The 19,219-nt window shown below is 42.2% G+C and overlaps 1 protein-coding gene across 9 annotated transcripts in view; it reads right to left on the bottom strand.

Moving 5' to 3' along the window:
* MGAT5 (alpha-1,6-mannosylglycoprotein 6-beta-N-acetylglucosaminyltransferase) overlaps positions 1-19,219 on the bottom strand; it is a 407,856-nt gene that overhangs the window by 154,920 nt on the left and 233,717 nt on the right. For all 9 annotated transcript variants that reach the window (XM_088829001.1, XM_088829003.1, XM_088828985.1 and 6 more), the window contains one exon: positions 1,125-1,196. In XM_088829001.1, coding sequence (XP_088685127.1) covers positions 1,125-1,196 — 72 coding nt within the window. The remainder of the gene's footprint in view (positions 1-1,124; positions 1,197-19,219) is intronic.

Genomic DNA, 19,219 nt, shown 5'->3' with positions numbered 1-19,219 from the left:
TGAGGTTATTGATATTTCTCCCGGCAATCTTGATTCTAGCTTGTGCTTCCTCTGGCCCAGCATTTCTCATGATGTACTCTGCATATAAGTTAAATAATCAGGGTTACAGTATACAGCCTTGATGTACTCCTTTCCTGATCTGGAACCTATCTGCAGTTCTAATGGTTGCTTCTTGACCGGCATATAGATTTCTTAGGAGGTGGGTCAGGTGATCCCATCTCTTTAAGAATTATCCACAGTTTGTTGTGATCCACACAGTCAAAGGCTTTGGTGTAGTCAATAAAGCAAAAGTAGATGTTTTTCTGGAACTCTCTTGCTTTTTTGATGATTTTCCTCATTGCCTGTTTTTCTACATAGTTTAGTGAGAACACAGTCACGCCCACTCATTTACATATGGTGAGGGCTGCCCTGGGCTACAGGGTCAGAATTGAGTAGGTGTAACAGAGACTTCCTTATGGCCTACAAAGAGGAAAGTATTTACTACCTGGCCTTTCACAGAAAAAGTATGCTGACCCCTGAGGAAGAGAATAAGGGCTTGAGTTTTTAATATGAAGCTTTTCACAGCCCCTACCTACCTTTCCCATCCCTTCTTCATTCCAGCTCATTCAGACCCCTATGGCCTTGTCCCAGGTTCTTCTGAAAATGCCAGGCTCCTGTATGGTCACCTTTTTACCTCACATCAGAGACATCTTTCTCTCCTTGACTTGGTATAAATACATTCATGACTTCAAATTCAACTCCAAGGTCATTTTCTCTTTACATCTCTCTAGACCCACGCAGGCTGTGATGGCCACTTCCTCATTAATTTTCACTGGCCTGTGTTTCAGTGTTGACACGGCTGGGGTCTCCATTTACAACCACCACCTTCATTACCAGATCACTGGGCACCTCCAAGTCTGGTACCAGGTCTTACTGACTTAGGAACCCTCAGAGAACTGCTCAATAAATAAACATAACGCTAACGGGTTGATGTGGCCATTCAAATTTCCACAGGGCTGGGGACAGAAGTTCTTCAGTTTACTATTATTTCAGATTAGAGCTGGCATCTCTAGAAGACTCTACATGTATCACTTGGCATCCACCCCAAATCACAAGCCAGGTAAGCGGTTTCCAAAACCACTTACCAATGAATTACGATCAGCTTCTTCATAGGGATTTTTCACTCTCCAAGGTAAATGGGGACACCAATTTTCAACCTGAAAAACAGGAACCAGAAACACTAAGTATGCCGGTTCATTTGCAAATGAATTAACGTCTGGCCAAGCCAGACCACAGTGCCTGGTACACAGAAAGTGGGTTAAGTGGGTTATTATTAATACTATTATTAGTCAGACTCCCACACTTTTAGCTAGCAACTCAGAGAGGTCTGCTCTCAGATGCAACAATAACCAGTCAAGGTCCTATGGAGCGTATGATTACACTGTACATCCATCCTTCATAAACTTCACAATGACTAATTCCTTAATCATTTAATCTTCATATTTCTATGCAGAAGGAGAGGGGGGCTCTTATGGTAGAAAGTTAAAAGATTTGAACATTGCTGCCAGGGGATAGGAATACCGAGGTGCTTCTGTGCCATTTATTTAGCAAAAGGACAGGAATGATTTGTTATTTGCTCTGGCGTGTCTGGAAAGGTAACAGCAAGTCATCTGAGGCACAGAACTCCATCATTTATCTCCAAATTAGGAATGCAACTGAGAGTTTACAGCTAACGGATCAAGGCTTCCCCTCATTTTGTGGCTGTTCACTTCACACTGTCTCAAGGAACAGGGTGATAAAACCTATTGGAAAGAGAGATGAGGAAAGAAAAAAATCCTTCAGCAATCTTGTGAGAGCCATTGTGGAAGACTGTTCTGTCAATGCACCAGAGTTTAGAGAGCAGGAGAGGAGGAAAGAGAAAGCAGAAGTACCAAATTTTACAGGAATGACTCCAAAAAGGTTACCAAAGAAAATTAAGGCAGATTTACACTTTTTAGTAACTGAAGAAAGCACTGACTGATATTGACGTCTGACCTCTTTGGCAAAACTGGCCATACAATTCCAAGACAGCATATCACCCATTCACTGATACGAGATTATTAAAGATGGCTAGTCCATTCTAAAGGAGATCAATCCTGGGTGTTCACTGGAGGGTCTAATGCTGAAGCTGAAACTCCAATACTTTGGCCACCTCATGCGACGAGCTGACTCACTGGAAAAGACTCTGATGCTGGGAGGGATTGGGGGTGGAAGGAGACGGGGACGACAGAGAATGAGATGGCTGGATGGCATCACCAACTCGATGGACATGAGTTTGAGTGAACTCCGGGAGTTGGTGATGGACAGGGAGGCCTGGCGTGCTGTGATTCATGGGGTCGCAAGAGTCGGACACGACTGAGCGACTGAACTGAACTGAACTGAATAAACAGGAAATGAAAATAATGTTTCTATGGCCAGGTGGACCCATAAAAATGAACAGAGCCAGAGGGTGGGGGGGGGGCATCCTTGGAGGATCATGGAGAAGGCAGGGATGTAGTGAGGTTAGACTTTCAGGTCAGCAATGCAGAGTCAGACAAGCTGGTTAGCCCCCCAGCTCTGGGCGAGTTTTCAAAGAAAGCAGTTTCACTACTCTAGAAATAAAGCAAGGTGATTTTGACTAGAACCCAAAATAATTGGGCAATTTGCATAAAGCTCTCTGCCTCTGCAAGTGATCTGAAAGCAATATGCAGAGGGCAGCTAAGTTTGGGGGTGGGTGGAATTCCCGGATAGGAAAAGTATCATATTCTCTTTTCTTTTTGTGGAGTGAAATTGGACTTGACCAGCTTTGTGAATGGCTTCAGAGACTCAAAAGGACTCCTCATAAGAAGCGTTGCAATGGTTTTTACTCACAAGAAAATACCAACTTGCCTGAAATGCCTATGTCTAAAAATTGAGTGCTTATACAGCAGCATCACCATGAAAGGCAAAAATCACAAAGGAAAAGCACTCTGTAAGTGAGAAAAATGAGGAAGAACCAGCAGAAAAGAAGCCTCCAAGGGGACGAACCTGGTCTTGTATGCTTAGGCTGGACTGAATTATTTAATTCAAATTAAATTTTTGTAAATGGACTCAATAAGACAGTGCTTTAAAGCATATTTGTACCATGAAGGATTCAAATAGGTAGCTGACCTGACTGTGAGACCTTCCACTGCACACAAAAGCACGAGGGTGAGCATGCAGGGCACAGATTCAGTCAATCCCATATTAAACAAATAACAAAAAGCACACAGCAGCATGTCAGAATAAAAAATGTCCCCATGAAGAGCATGATAGGGAGAGATGAGACACGACTGTGAATAAGGAAAATCAAGCAAAAGGAGACACATTAGTGAGATCAGATAAAGGAGAGTACATTCACTCCTCTGCCCTTCGAAGAATCTTCCAAAATTTACTTTGATGAAAATACAGTCCAAGGTGATCTTCTAAAATATGACTTCCCTACAGAATACTCAAGACTTTAATTCCTCTTTGAAACTGATCATTTATCTCTGTTCTTCTTACTCTAAATCACTGGATAATACCATGTGAGATTTCAAGGGCATCTCAGAAAGTATGGGAAATGGAGTCAGTGCATTTTGAATTTAGCAAGAAATCTTACCATTACATACACACTCATAATAGAGGAAAAATCCATTCTGAATATCTTGACACAGAATGAGGACAGTTTTCAGGGTGGCTGTTTTTGTACACAGTGATAAGCTAACTGGTTAACAAAATAATTGAATTATACATAAATCAATTACTCCATGGGGAGTGGAGGAAAAACAAACAAACACACACACACATTTCTTTGTGAAATCTCAGTGGATTACCAGGACTGGAAGAAAGCCAGCACTGGCAGTAACTCCACGTATTGAAACAAAACAGCCCTCAAATGAGCAACATTTTCCTAAATAAGAACATCATTGACAACACAGGGAAAATCTTGTTCAGGGATCTTAATTCAACTTCCTCATCCCTAACTGTTTTGTCCAATCTACCCTGGCTCCCTAAATGAGTCTAACCACCCAGCACACCATCCTACCTAAGAAAATTGGACCCCAGGCAGAGCCCTGTCTCCCTGATCTAGAAGCTCTTCTACTTCAACTCATTCTCATCAGCTTAGTGTTCTTCTGGCTCTCAGAACCCTAGGGCCCTAGTTCTGCCTGTGGCCACCTATTGGCTTGGCTACAATTTTCCACCTGCAACCTCACAGCTCTCTCTGGGTTAAGGTCTGTGGTGCTGGACCCTCCCACTGCCTACCCCCACCTCTACCCAACTCCTGCAAGCTGGCAAGTCCTCCCTCAAGCCCTCTGCCAGGGAAGGGACTGGGCAGACTTAAAATCTCCCACAAATCACTGTGAGTCTAAGAATTGAAAATCATCTGAGTTCATGGCAACACGCATGCAACAATCAAAAGAGGAGCAGAACCATGACTAGAATAACCTTTGATTTGAAGGTGAAACTTCTTCTACAGGAACTAATCATTTTAGTGCACTAGCCCCAGGCTACAAAATAAAGAGGCAGGGGAGGAGAGGGTGAGATGTATGGAAAGAGCAACAAGGCAATTTAAATCAGATTGATTATATTCTTTGCAGCCAAAGATGGAGAAGCTCTATACAGATAGCAAAAACAAGACCATGAGCTGACTGTGGCTCAGATACTGAACTTATTGCCAAATTCAGACTTAAATTGAAGAAAGTAGGGAAAACCACTAGACCATTCAGATATGACCTAAATTAAATCCCTTATGATTATACAGTGGAAGTGAGAAATAGATTTAAGGGACTAGATCTGATAGCTAGAGTGCCTGATGAACTATGGACGCAGGTTCATGACATTGTACAGGTCACAGGGACCAAGACCATCCCCATGGAAAAGGAATGCAAAAAAGCAAAATGGCTGTATGAGGAGGCCTTACAAATAGCTGTGAAAAGAAGAGAAGTGAAAAGCAAAGGAGAAAAGGAAAGATATAAGCATCTGAATGCAGAGTTCCAGAGAATAGCAAGGAGAGATAAGAAAGCCTTCCTCAGTGATCAGTGCAAAGAAATAGAGGAAAACAACAGAATAGGAAAGACAAGAGATCTCTTCAAGAAAATCAGAGATACCAAGGGACCATTTCATGCAAAGATGGGCTCAATAAAGGACAAAAATGGTATGGACCTAACAGAAGCAGAAGATATTAAGAAGAGGTGGCAAGAATACACAGAAAACTGTACAAAAAAGATCTTCATGACCAAGATAATCACGATGGCATGATCACTCACCTAGAGCCAGACATCTTGGAATGTGAAGTCAAGTGGGCCTTAGAAAGCATCACTATGAACAAAGCTAGTGGAGGTGATGGAATTCCAGTTGAGCTATTTCAAATCCTGAAAGATGATGCTGTGAAAGTGCTGTACTCAATATGCCAGCAAATTTGGAAAACTCAGCAGTGGCCACAGGCCTGGAAAAGGTCAGTCTTCATTCCCATCCCAAAGAAAGGCAATGCCAAAGAATGCTCAAACTACCGCACAATTGCACTCCTCTCACACGCTAGTAAAGTCATGCTCAAAATTCTCCAAGCCAGTCTCCAGCAATATGTGAACTGTGAACTTCCTGATGTTCAAGCTGGTTTTAGAAAAGGCAGAGGCACCAGAGATCAAATTGCCAACATCCTCTGGATCATGGAGAAAGTAAGAGAGTTCCAGAAAAACATCTATTTCTGCTTTATTGACTACGCCAAAGCCTTTGACTGTGTGGATCAAAATAAACTGTGGAAAATTCTGAAAGAGATGGGAATACCAGATCACCTGACTTGCCTCTTGAGAAACCTGTATGCAGGTCAGGAAGCAACAGTTAGAAATGGACATGGAACAACAGACTGGTTCCAAATAGGAAAAGGAGTACGTCAAGGTTGTATATTGTCACCCTGCTTATTTAACTTATATGCAGAGTATATTATGAGGAATGCTGGGCTGGAAGAAGCACAAGCTGGAATCAAGATTGCCGGGAGAACTATCAATAACCTCAGATATGCAGATGACACCACCCTTATGGCAGAAAGTGAAAAGGAACTAAAAAACCTCTTGATGAAAGTGAAAGAGGAGAGTGAAAAAGTTGGCTTGAAGCTCAACTTTCAGAAAACTAAGATCATGGCATCTGGTCCCATCACTTCATGGGAAATAGATGGAAAAACAGTGGAAACAGTGTCAGACTTTATTTTTGGGGGCTCCAAAATCACTGCGGATGCTGATTGCAGCCATGAAATTAAAAGACGCTTGCTCCTTCGAAGGAAAGTTATGACCAACCTAGATAGCATATTAAAAAGCAGAGACATTACTTTGTCAACCAAGGTCCGTCTAGTCAAAGCTATGCAGCTTCATCAATGAACAATGTAAATCAAAGCAAAGTTCCTAAACAGATCTCAGGTAGTTCATACTTAGTTTCAAGCTCTTTCGGATGGACAATTCTTACATTGAAGAAAAGAGAAACTACCAACAGAGATGCCTACAGCTCTAATTGTATTTTAAAGAGGGAAAAGAAATAATAAAATTACAGCAAAAATGAGGAGATTTAATGTATATCTGCGTGTATGTCTGCTGAACTAGACTTAATCTCTGCAGTAATATTCTATTCTTTTGAAAGAATAATAATCAGACTCTGATATGGCCTGTTCTCTCATGGATAATGTGAAGGGTTTTGCTTTAATGGATCCATGACATACAGAATTTCATCCATATTTTTCCAAGAGTTAAGTGTGGTCAAAAAGTAAATACACAAAATGCATAAGAAAAGTCTAAGATTATTTCTAGAGATTGATGTCTTGGATGCTCAGGATTCTCTTCTTTATGTAAATTTTCATACTATGATTTTTCTTTTTAAAGAGAACATTTATTGAGTAATTTTTAAAGGCATTACATTATATAAGCATACAATCATTGACTGAAGGTTTACAGTTCAGTACGTGGGGAAAAAACCAAATGAACTTGACTGCATCCCATCAGTTAAGCCCCTGAAATGCCCTACAAGGTGGGTACCACCCCCAGATTGAAGGTGCTGAGAACTTGCAGAGGTCCACTCACTAGTGACTTCCCTGGTGGCTCAGATAGTAAATGAGTTTGCTGACAATGCGGGAGATCCAGGTTCAATCCCTGGGTCGGGAAGATCCTCTGCAGAAGGAAATGGCAACCCACTCCAGTACTCTTGCCTGGGAAATTCCATGGATGGAGGAGCCTGGTAGGCTAGGCAGGCTACAGTCCATGGGGTCACAAAGAGTCAGAGATGACTGAGCAACTTCACTTTCACTTTTCACTCACTAGTGAGTGGCGGCGCTGGGTGATGACTGAGATCCTGTCCCTGGACCAGGACATGAAGTGTCAGAGATGCTTTAAAGGGCAGGGACAAGAGGGCTGCTGAATCTGGAATCTACCAAAACAGATTCTATGTCCAACTCCACAAACAACTAGGGGTATAACCTTAAACCATCTGACTTTCAAGTTTTCTCATCTACAACATAAAAGTGCTGGCCTGGGTACTCTATAATAATTCTATTAGCTATGAGACCTAAAAAATATAGTTAGACACCACCATGTGGGTTACCTATCAAAATGACACAATTGATTATATTCATTAGATAAACTGATGATACACACATGTATATGCATACACATATTTGTTGTACTGATAACCTATGTAATGCAGCTACTCATTAAGGAACATGCTTTAAAAAAATTTTTTTTTAAAGATCTCTTTACACCACTCTATGCTCCTCCCAGGCCTACTCTCCTTTTCTAAAAATTCAAAAAAGGAAATGCACATGGTAAAGGATGTCTCCACATGTGAGTGGTTCCACTACCTGGCCCCATCCTTTCCAGCAAAAACCTAAGCTGATGAATATTTTGGCCAAGTGGTTTGTTAGGAAAGGCTGTGCCTGGGGAAGCAGGTAGATGACAGAGAAGAACAAGAAAAACTATAGTGCACCGAGAGCCAAGCACTAGGAAATCACTTCACACACATTGTGTCCTCTGGTTTCCACGTAATCATATGGGCAAGGTCGCTCATTATGACTGATGAAGACATGGATGCAGGGCGGCCCCATGGCTGGGGACGGAAGTGCCATCTGTCCTGGCCAGGGCCGGCACTTAGCAGGGAAACCAGACATGGGGTTCCTGCAGTCCTATGACCACAGTCCAGCCTCCAATATCAGAATAGGACTGCCAAGATCTCCACAAAATCCTTCAGAAAGAGTTCACTCTGCTCCTGCTGTGGGGCAGTGCTGGAAGCGCCTTGACAGTGATGACAACTTGCTGCCTGCAGCCTCCTCCCCTGATGTGTATTCTGTGCAGCAGAGGTGATCATTTCAAAACCTAAACTGGATTACATCCTACACTAACTCAGACCTTCCAGGGAATTCTCCTTACCCTGAGAATAAAACCCAGGATTTACCCTCAAGCTTACACTGCTATCTCACTCCCCCTGCCCTCCAAATAAGAACCTTCTTCCGTATCCAAACACCTGCCAGGTTCATTCCTGCCTCTGGAGGGTTGGTGGACTTGTGAGAAAAGGGGAAAAGATGCTCAGCTAAATTCAAATTTCAGACAAAGGATGATTGTTCTTTTTAGCAAGCTGCATGCAGTATTTGTCATATGTGAAAGTGAAAGCATAGTCGCTTAGTTGTATCTGACTCTTTGTGACAAGTGGACTATAGCCCACCAGACTCCTCTGTCCATGGATTTCACCAGGCAAGAATACTGGAGTGGGTAGCCATTCCCTTCTCCAGGGCATCTTTCCGACCCAGTGATCAAACCCGGGTCTCCCGTACTATGGCAATTTTTTTTTATCATTTAAGCCACCAGGAAACCGCCATTTGTCATATCAGTTCCATTCAGTCGCTCAGTCATGTCCGACTCTTTGTGACCCCATGAATCACAACACGCCAGGCCTCCCTGTCCATCACCAACTCCCAGAGTTAACTCAAACTCACCTCCATTGAGTTGGTGATGCCATCCAGCCATCTCATCCTCTGTCGTCCCCTTCTCCTCCTGTCCCCAATCCCTCCCAGCATCAGAGTCTTTTCCAGTGAGTCAACTCGTCGCATGAGGTGTGCAAAAGTATTGAAGCTTCAGCTTTAGCATCAGTCCTTCCAATGAACACCCAGGACTGATCTCCTTTAGAATAGACTGGTTGGATCTCCTTGCAGTCCAAGGGACTTGCGAGAGTCTTCTCCAACGCCACAGTTCAAAAGCATCAATTCTTCGGTGATCAGCTTTCTTCACAGTCCAACTCTCACATCCATACATGACCACTGGAAAAACCATACCCTTGACTAGATGGAACTTGGTTAGCAGAGTGATGTCTCTGCTTTTTAATATGCTATCTAGGTTGGTCATAACTTTCCTTCCAAGGAGTGTCTTTTAATTTCATGGCTGCAATCAGCATCCGCAGTGATTTTGGAGCCCCCAAAAATAGTCTGACACTGTTTCCACTTTTTTCCCATCTATTTCCCATGAAGTGATGGGACCAGATGTCATGATCTTAGTTTTCTGAATGCTGAGCTTCAAGCCAACTTTTTCACTCTCCTCTTTCACTTTCATCAAGAGGTTTTTTAGTTCCTCTTCACTTTCTGCCATAAGAGTGGTGTCATCTGCATATCTGCTGCTGCTGCTAAGTCACTTCAGTCGTGTCCGACTCTGTGTGACCCCACAGACGGAGGCCCACCAGGCTCCCCTGTCCCTGGGATTCTCCAGGCAAGAACACTGGAGTCGGTTGCCATTTCCTTCTCCAATGTGTGAAAGTGAAGTCGCTCAGTCATGTCTGACCCATAGTGACCCCATGGACTGCAGCCTACCAGGCTCCTCCATCCATGGGATTTTCTAGGCAAGAGTACTGGAGTGGCTTGCCATTGCGTTCTCCGCTGCATATCTGAGGTTATTGATATTTCTCCCGGCAATCTTGATTCCAGCTTGTGCTTCTTCCATTCCAAGCATTCCTCCTGATGTACTCTGCATATAAGTTAAATAAGCAGGGTGACAATATACAACCTTGATGTACTCCTTTTCCTATTTGGAACCAGTCCGTTGGTCCATGTCCAATTCCAACTGTTGCTTCCTGACCTGCATACAGGTTTCGCAAGAGGCAGGTCAGGTGGTCTGGTATTCCCATCTCTTTCAGAATGTTCCACAGTTTATTGTGATCCACACAGTCAAAGGCTTTGGCATAGTCAATAAAGCAGAAATAGATGTTTTTCTGGAACTCTCTTGCTTTCTCCATGATCCAGAGGATGTTGGCAATTTGATCTCTGGTGCCTCTGCCTTTTCTAAAACCTGCTTGAACATCTGGAAGTTCATGGTTCATGTATTGCTGAAGCCTGGCTTGGAGAATTTTGAACATGACTTTACTAGCGTGTGAGATGAGTGCATTTGTGCGGTAGTTTGAGCAATCTTTGGCATTGCCTTTCTTTGGGATGGGAATGAAGACTGACCTTTTCCAGTCCTGTGGCCACTGCTGAGTTTTCCAAATTTGCTGGCATATTGAGTGCAGCACTTTCACAGCATCATATTTCAGGATTTGAAATAGCTCAACTGGAATTCCATCACCTCCACTAGCTTTGTTCGTAGTGATGCTCTCTAAGGCCCACTTGACTTCACATTCCAAGATGTCTGACTCCAGGTGAGTGATCACGCCATCGTGATTATCTTCGTCGTGAAGATCTTTTTTGTACAGTTCTTCTGTGTATTCTTGCCACCTCTTCTTAATATCTTCTGCTTCTGTTAGGTCCATACCATTTCTGTCCTTTATCGAGTCCATCTTTGCATGAAATGTTCCCTTGGTATCTCTAATTTTCTTGAAGAGATCTCTTGTTTTTCCTATTCTGTTGTTTTCCTCTATTTCTTTGCACTGATCGCTGAGGAAGGCTTTCTTATCTCTCCTTGCTATTCTTTGGAACTCTGCATTCAGATGCTTATATCTTTCCTTTTCTCCTTTGCTTTTCGCTTCTCTTCTTTTCACAGCTCTTTGTAAGGCCTTCTCAGACAGCCATTTTGCTTTTTTGCATTTCTTTTCCATGGGATGGTCTTGGTCCCTGTCTCCTGTACAATGTCACGAACCTCCGTCCAGAGCTCATCAGGCACTCTATCTATCAGATCTAGTCCCTTAAATCTATTTCTCACTTCCACTGTATAATCATAAGGGATTTGATTTAGGTCATACCTGAATGGTCTAGTGGTTTTCCCTACTTTCTTCAATTTAAGTCTGAATTTGGCAATAAGGAGTTCATGATCTGAGCCACAGTCAGCTCCTGGTCTTGTTTTTGCTAACTGTATACAGTTCCTTGGAAGGAAAGTTATGACCAACCTTGATAGTATATTAAAAAGAAGAGACATTACTTTGCCAACCAAGGTCCATCTAGTCAAGGCAATGGTTTTTCCCGTGGTCATGTATGGATGTGAGAGTTGGACTGTGAAGAAAGCTGATCGCCGAAGAATCGATGCTTTTGAACTGTGGTGTTGGAGAAGACTCTTGAGAGTCCCTTATACTGCAAGGAGATCCAACCAGTCCATTCTAGAGGAGATCAATCCTGGATGTTCATTGGAAGGACTGATGCTAAAGCTGAAACTCCAATACTTTGGCCACCTCATGCGACGAGTTGACTCACTGGAAAAGACTCTGATGCTGGGAAAGGTTGGGGGTGGGAGGAGAAGGGGATGACGGAGAATGAGATGGCTGGATGGCATCACCGACTCTGTGAACATGAGTTTGAGTGAACTCCGGGAGTTGGTGATGGACAGGGAGGCCTGGCGTGCTGTGATTCATGGGGTCGCGGAGAGTCGGACACGACTGAGCGACTGAACTGAACTGAACTGATACAGCTTCTCCATCTTTGGCTGCAAAGAATATAATCAATCTGATTTTGGTGTTGACCATCTGGTGATGTCCATGTGTAGAATCTTCTCTTGTGTTATTGAAAGAAGGTGTTTGCTATGACCAGTGCGTTCTCTTGGCAAAACTCTATTAGCCTTTGCCCTGCTTCATTCTGTGCTCCAAGGCCAAATTTGCCTGTTACTCCAGGTGTTTCTTGACTTCCTACTTTTGCATTCCAGTTCCCTATAATGAAAAGGACATCTGTTTTGGGTTTTAGTTCTAAAAGGTCTTGTAGGTCTTCATAGAACTGTTCAACTTCGGCTTCTTCAGTGTTACTGATTGGGGCGTAGGCTTGGAATTCTGTAATATTGAATGGCTTGACTTGGAAATGAACAGAGATCATTCTGTCATTTTTGAGACTGCATCCAAGTACTGCATTTCGGACTCTTTTGTTGAACATGATGGCTACTCCATTTCTTCTAAGGGCTTCCTGCCCACAGTAGTAGATAGAATGGTCATCTGAGTTAAATTCACCCATTCCAGTCCATTTTAGTTCAGTGATTCCTAGAATGTCTATGTTCACTCTTGCCATCTCCTGTTTGACCACTTCCAATTTGCCTTGATTCATGGACCTAACATTCCAGGTTCCTATGCAATATTGCTCTTTACAGCATCGGACCTTGCTTCTATCACCAGTCACATTCACAAGTGCATATTGTTTTTGCTTTGGCTCCATCCCTTCATTCTTTCTGGAGTTATTTCTCCACTGATCTCCAGTAGTATACTGGGCACCTTCCGACCTGGGGAATTCCTCATTCAGTATCCTATCATTTTGCCTTTTGATACTGTTCATGGGGTTCTCAAGGCAAGTATACTGAAATGGTTTGCCATTCCCTTCTCCAGTGGACCACATTCTGTCAGACCTCTCCACCCTAACCCGTCTGTCTTGGGTGGCCCCACACAGCATGGCTTAGTTTCACTGAGTTAGACAAGGCTATGGTCCATGTGATCAGATCAGCTAGTTTTCTGTGACTATGATTTCAGTATGTCTGCCCTCATACTCACAGTTAAATAAATAAAACACTCTACCTGAAATTCATGATGATTGGTCATCCTGTCATTTACCTGGTAACCCCACACCTCAGGCTTCAGCATCCACGCACTTTCTACCTGAAACATGTTCCTCCCAGAGTGCGCAGGCCTCCCTCTCTTCCCTCCTACACACTTATGCTCCTACTTTTCCTGAGAAGCCTTCCCTGATCTGCTTACCTGGCCACTCTACCTCCTTACTCTGCTTTTCCTTGGCACACACACCACATGCAGAAATTATCTGACCCATGGGATGACTACTGTTTGCTGCCCCAACGAATGTAAGCTCCTTAGGGACTTCAGTTGGCCTGTTCAGTGCTCTTTCCTCAAGCCGGAGAACAGGGCCTGGCACACAACAGGTCCTCAATCATTAGTTGTTACATACTGAGTGAAAAAATGGGTGACTTGAGTGCTAAAGATATTCATTATAAGGATACTCTTTTCCTTTTAAGTGGCACAATGTATTTTCTTCATTGTATTAGAATCTTTCAACAACACCCTGAGGCAAGCATGGCAGGCTTTTACCTTGACCTCAGTGGAGAGAAACCAGTCTGAAAACTCAAGGAAATGTTCTAGGCCACACAGGTAGGAGATGAATCCAGACAGACTTTTTTTTTTTTTTCCCCATGGAAAAGCATTTTAAACATAGCAGTGCGTACATGTCAATCCCAAACTCCCAAGCTATCCATGCATTTTCTGCAATATGCAGTGCTGCTCCCGACCATGGGGGGAAGGCAGGAGTATCAGAAAGTATAGAATCAATCATGTGCAAGAGAGCCAAGGGCTGGGAAGACCTGAGACAGGACTACTCAGGATATTAGGGAAGGGATAGGGACTTCAAGAGAAACTGCTGTGAATTTTCAACACACCCCAAACCAGTGGGGTGCTAATGAGAGAATATCAGAGTTTCAAAAATTCATCCCAAATCTCTATGGGAAGAGACCTGTCAATTTCCTTTATACAGGAGAGGCAACAAATTATTCCTCTGTCATGAACTATTCAGATAATAGCGAGATGCTTCTTACACTGCACAGAGGCAAACTCGGCCCCACTGGGCCTGTATTCACACTGAGGACACTAGAGCCACAGTCACCCAACTGATAAAAGTGCTCACATTCCAGTCACCAAGGTCAGAGCTCCTCTTTAGTGGCAGTGTGCAATTCTGCCTTAAGTGTTGCTGCTGCTGCTAAGTCACTTCAGTCGTGTCGGACTCTGTGCGACCCCACAGACGGCAGCCCACCAGGCTCCCCCGTCCCTGGGATTCTCCAGGCAAGAACACTGGAGTGGGTTGCCATTTCCTTCTCCAATGTGTGAAAGTGAAAAGTGAAAGTGAAGTTGCTCAGTCATGTCCGACTCATAGCGACCCCATGGACTGCAGCCTACCAGGCTCCTCCATCCACGGGACTTTCTAGGCAAGAGTACTGGAGTGGCTTGCCATTGCCTTCTCCGGCCTTAAGTGTAGATCCAGGCAAATAATGCTGAGTGAGAATAAGAAAGGGCTTCCCAGGTGGCGCTCTTAGTAATGAACCCACCTGCCAATGCAGGTAGATGTAAGAGACGCAAGTTCGATCCCTAGGTCGGGAAGATCCTCTGGAGAACAGCATGGCAACACAATATTCTTGCCTGCACAGAGGAGCCTGGTGGGCTACAGTCTATAGGTTCGCAAAGAGTCAGACACAACTGAAGTGACTAAACACACACACATGCAAAACAGCTCTTCTTTTGCAGCAGTATGCAATTTTGCCTGAAGCGTAGATCCAGGCAAATAATGCTGAGTGACAATAAGAATAAAAGCTGGGCCAGAAAACTGTGCCTTCTAATATAATTGGCTAATTCCATTCTAACAGTCTAACCTGATCCTCTGCATTCCCCTATAGATAAAATATTAAAGAACATTATATTAAAATTGCTAATAAGTACTCAAAATGCCCTTGCTTCGTGTCTCAAACTCAAGTTCTTAGCAGATTTTAATCTTAATATTTTACAAAAACAATTTTTCAAGATTAGAAAGTTGATAGAGCTGGTGAAGTCACCCACTTAGAACAAAGAGACAAAAAAGCTATCAACTAGTTTAAGAAATGTTTTAAATAGAGTCATTCATTCAATAAATATGTGTGCCAGGCACTATTATTCCTGTAAAGAAAAGACAAATATCTCTCTGGAGATGACTTTCCATATATCTTTTCTTAATGCTGGATGTTGATGGTCACCCCAAGACCTTTGCACTGACTGTTTCCCCCACCTGCTAAATACCTGTGTCAGACTTCTGAGCCTCTTCCTGTCTCACTTCCTTCAATTTGGTGCTCACACATCCTCCTCCCACTTTTTCAGTAGGGCACTTTCTGAACATGCTATCTAAAACTGACACCATCACTCCTCACGAGCATTTTGAGTCCCATCTCAGTTTTAATGCTCTCCACAATCCTACTGTAATCTAAAAGATATATATGTTACTTTTTGTTGCCCGTCCCCTCCTATAAAACATAACCTTAAGAAGTGTTTGCCTTCTGGCTCACTGTCATATGCCCAGCATCCAGAAAATCCCAGTAGCAATGAATTCCCCTGGTATCCAGACTACGGTTTGTCTTATTTCCCAGTAAGAGGAACCAAGGGGACTTACAGAAAACACCCAGGGTTATGTCAAAAGGCCTCAGAAGATAATATGCATTGGCCCCAACTGGTCAAAGAAGGAGTACTATGAGAACTAGCAAGAAAATAATTGGAATGGATCAAACATATCAAATATAGTTCAGTCAAAGCCTTGATTGAAACAACAAGCATTAAAACAAGCAAGCAAGCAAACAAACTACTGGTCACCAGCGGAAGATGCTAGGAAATCAACAGAGAAATCAAGGTTTCCTTTATGAACTGTTCCTCAGGGTAACCAAATACCAGATGAGGACTCATTTCTCTATACAGAGTATTCCTGATATATTAAGAACGAATCCTGATGAATCCAGGCAGTAATTATTGATTGCTGCTGATATCACAAAAAGAGAAAGAAGTAGGCATTTATGTGTCTCCTGCCAGAAGCATTTAATACCATCCATGAAACAATTTTGAAAAAAATATTGTCTGATTCTGATCTAGCCTCAGATCTACTATCAATTTACAGGAAATACAAGGGTTGGGGAAGCAGGTTATCCAACAACACGGGGATATGGTCATAAAAACTCAGAGTACAACAAACTCTTCTAAGAGTACAGAGTACAACAGCAGCTTCTAAGGCAAGTAAAGTTTCATCAGTGAAAAATCACAAGGGGCACCAACTGTTGTAATTTATGGTCATTGCTTGAAACTCCATTCAAATAAATAAACTTCAGGTTACAAAATGTTCTACAAAATGTGAATCTGATATTTGAAGATATTATGGAATTCTGTGATTTTTAAAAATATGTAACAGTTTTAGTAGTCCTATGTTTTAAAAGAGCCTCTTTTAAAGGTATGTAGTGAAACATTCACAGATGATGCGATTTGGGGGATTTGCTGCAAAATAACCATCTGGGAGAGGTGTCAGTGAATGAGATTGGCCACAAACGGACACTTATTGAATCTGTGTCACAGACACACAGACTTTCCTTATACCTGTTTCTTTTACATAGGTTTGATATTTTCCACACTAAAAAAAGTTTAAAACATAAAACTTTACAAATTTCTTACTGGTATATAATATGAATGACCAGAAACAACATTTAAAAGTTTGTAAAAGCACAAATTGGAGATGACTGCATCAAAACCCTATCTGCCACATGTTTTCAAAGAGCAAACAGGTAATGGTCTGGGGTTTGGCAAGTCCCTTTTAATTTTAGGAAGGTGGAGGTCAGAGTAAGAAATCTCAATCTAAATGCTGTAGTTTGTGAAAATAATAATAATAAAAAAAGAAACAAAAAAGATATAAAATTAATGCTGTAGTATGTAAAACTGACAAACAGGAGTGGTCATAAAAGAATGAACTTAGAAGAAGGTAGAGGTTGAGGGAAATTGAGAGATCATTTAAGCTGACAACAAATACTGTTCGGTAAAATCAGGATTGTTTTAAAGAAGCAGTTTCTAAAGATGTCTTAGAATTCAGGTAATAAGAGCCACAAAAACACACCGATAAAGAAGAAAAAAGTAAAGGCTGAATTCAAGAACTGAAAAGAACAAGATCATAAATCTCTGTCACCTCCTGTGTTGCCAAAAAATATTATCTCACAGAAAGAGAATTTCCTGTGTCAAACAGCTAAACATTTAAAAGGTGTGTGTGGGTAATCTCAGGCAACAGTCTAGTGGAATTTTTAAAGTACTTCCTGACTCGTCCCAAAATGTTAGTTATATTTTCTCATTCAGGTTTTCTCCTGCAACCTAAACAGTCAATTCTTTACCGCGGCCCACTTTGACAAATTAGTCTGTGCGACACCGTTTCCAAGATATCTTTAGCAGCCAACATAGTCCATAAATCCAAATCATTGTACTGATTATTAGGATTTCATTTCATGCTCACATTCACAAACATTTAAGCTTTCAACCTTTGCTGTTAGGCATTAATCTTGGCATTAATCAACGGATTAAGTACGCTGAATTTAAACTCAAGGTTAATAGCACACTCAGCCAATATTAGTTTTACATATTGCCAAGGGAGAATAGGAAGACATGGAGACCTTTATGCCTGTTGTTTCTGAAACATAAGAAACAGACTGATGAGTAAGGCATGAAATTGCTGCTTTTGTTCCTTTATGAGGGACTCACATACAGGTGGGTGTGCACACACACACAGACACATAGTCACTCACTCAACCAGTCCAAACTGGCATTTGAAGCAACAGCTTGTACACATCCTAAGATCTAGCAATAAATCACTGAGCAATCGAATGGCAACACAAGTCCTTAAAAAAACAGTACAAACAAATTAAGAAGTCTGGCAGGGTGTGAAGGTTGCTAGTTGCTACAATAATTGTGCAGACAGCAAAACTGTGTAGGCATCAAATATATCAGCACCATCTAACAATATAATATCAATAGGGGTAAAGACATTCATTCTCAATTGTGTAAAAGCTGATAGCAGTAAAAGGCTCTGCAGAGGGCTAAGTTAATAATACCTGAAACAATGACATTCAGAGTAATTACTTTATAGGCTCTCATCTCTAACAGGAGTAGTTACATGGCTCACAAAAACAGATACAGAAAATGAACTGCCCGATGATCTGGAAATGCAAGGCTGGTTAACGGACATGAATCATTCATTTGCTTCCACCTGAGTACTTGGTTTTCATGAGTTGTATCTTCAGGAGAATTGGTGCTGTTTTGGTGGGGGAGGGGGCTAGTAAAGTATTAAAATTATGAGTATTTGAAAACTAGCAATGAAGACTGATTAATGGAAACCAGCTAAATGACAGCTGAATTTCAAACACAAGTGGATTTGAGAATAGAACTGAACGCAAAGGCAACAATGACAAATGACTTCATTTGAGTTCAGCTTTCATGCGACATGAAAGGGCAACAGCAACGGTGAGTGCAGAAGTACTAAGCAACTAAACCTCTTGGAGCCTCTAAGATGCAGCTCTCAGAGCTGGGGCGAGGGTGAAATGGTGCTGTGCATTTGAGGTGTCAGCTACACACGGGGCTCCGTCATGTTTCACGCTTCTCTTACTGCCTGCCACCAAAGAAGGGCAACGCTGAGACTTTTAGCACCACACCCAGGCCCTAATACAGCGTCTGTGGGGATAATCAAGGATAAACACTGATGACTTTACCTTCTGAGAGTCCCCGTAAGAGGCTGGTAGACTACTAGTTGGTGAGGGGAAGATTAGAAGTTTCAGGGGAAGAAAAATGCAGGAAGAGTGCCGTTTTCTAAGACTGGTCTGAATCTAAATGCCTCAATTCAACTAGTGACCGACTATGGGAGATATGAAAGAGGACATGAAGTAAAATATCTGTCAAAGCTCTGAAGTTAAACATACATGAAAACAAGAACTGGCTCTTCTTCAATTTTTGTTGTTGTTCAGTCCCTAAGTCAAGTCTGACTCTTTGCAATCCCATGGACTGCAGCACACCAGGTTCCCCTGTCCTTCACTAGCTCCCAGAGTTTGCTCAGATTCATGTCCATTGAGTCGGTGATGCTAATCATCTCATCCCCTGCTCTTCAATAAGGACTAAGAAAAGAATCAAAGTCACCAGTGTATTCACTGATGAAGTAAAAAAAATCGAATGAAAATGTCTCTGTCAATCACCTTCCCAACTGCAAGAGTAAGCTGGCATATGATATGGGTTAAATGAAGTAACAAAAGAAGAAAAGTGTGAAGAAAGCAAGAAG

Source organism: Moschus berezovskii, chromosome 2 (assembly GCF_049115385.1).
Source record: "Moschus berezovskii isolate FMDL1 chromosome 2, NW_MosBer_1.0, whole genome shotgun sequence".
Classification (NCBI taxonomy): domain Eukaryota; kingdom Metazoa; phylum Chordata; class Mammalia; order Artiodactyla; family Moschidae; genus Moschus; species Moschus berezovskii.
This window is presented reverse-complemented; position numbering and strand designations above follow the sequence as displayed.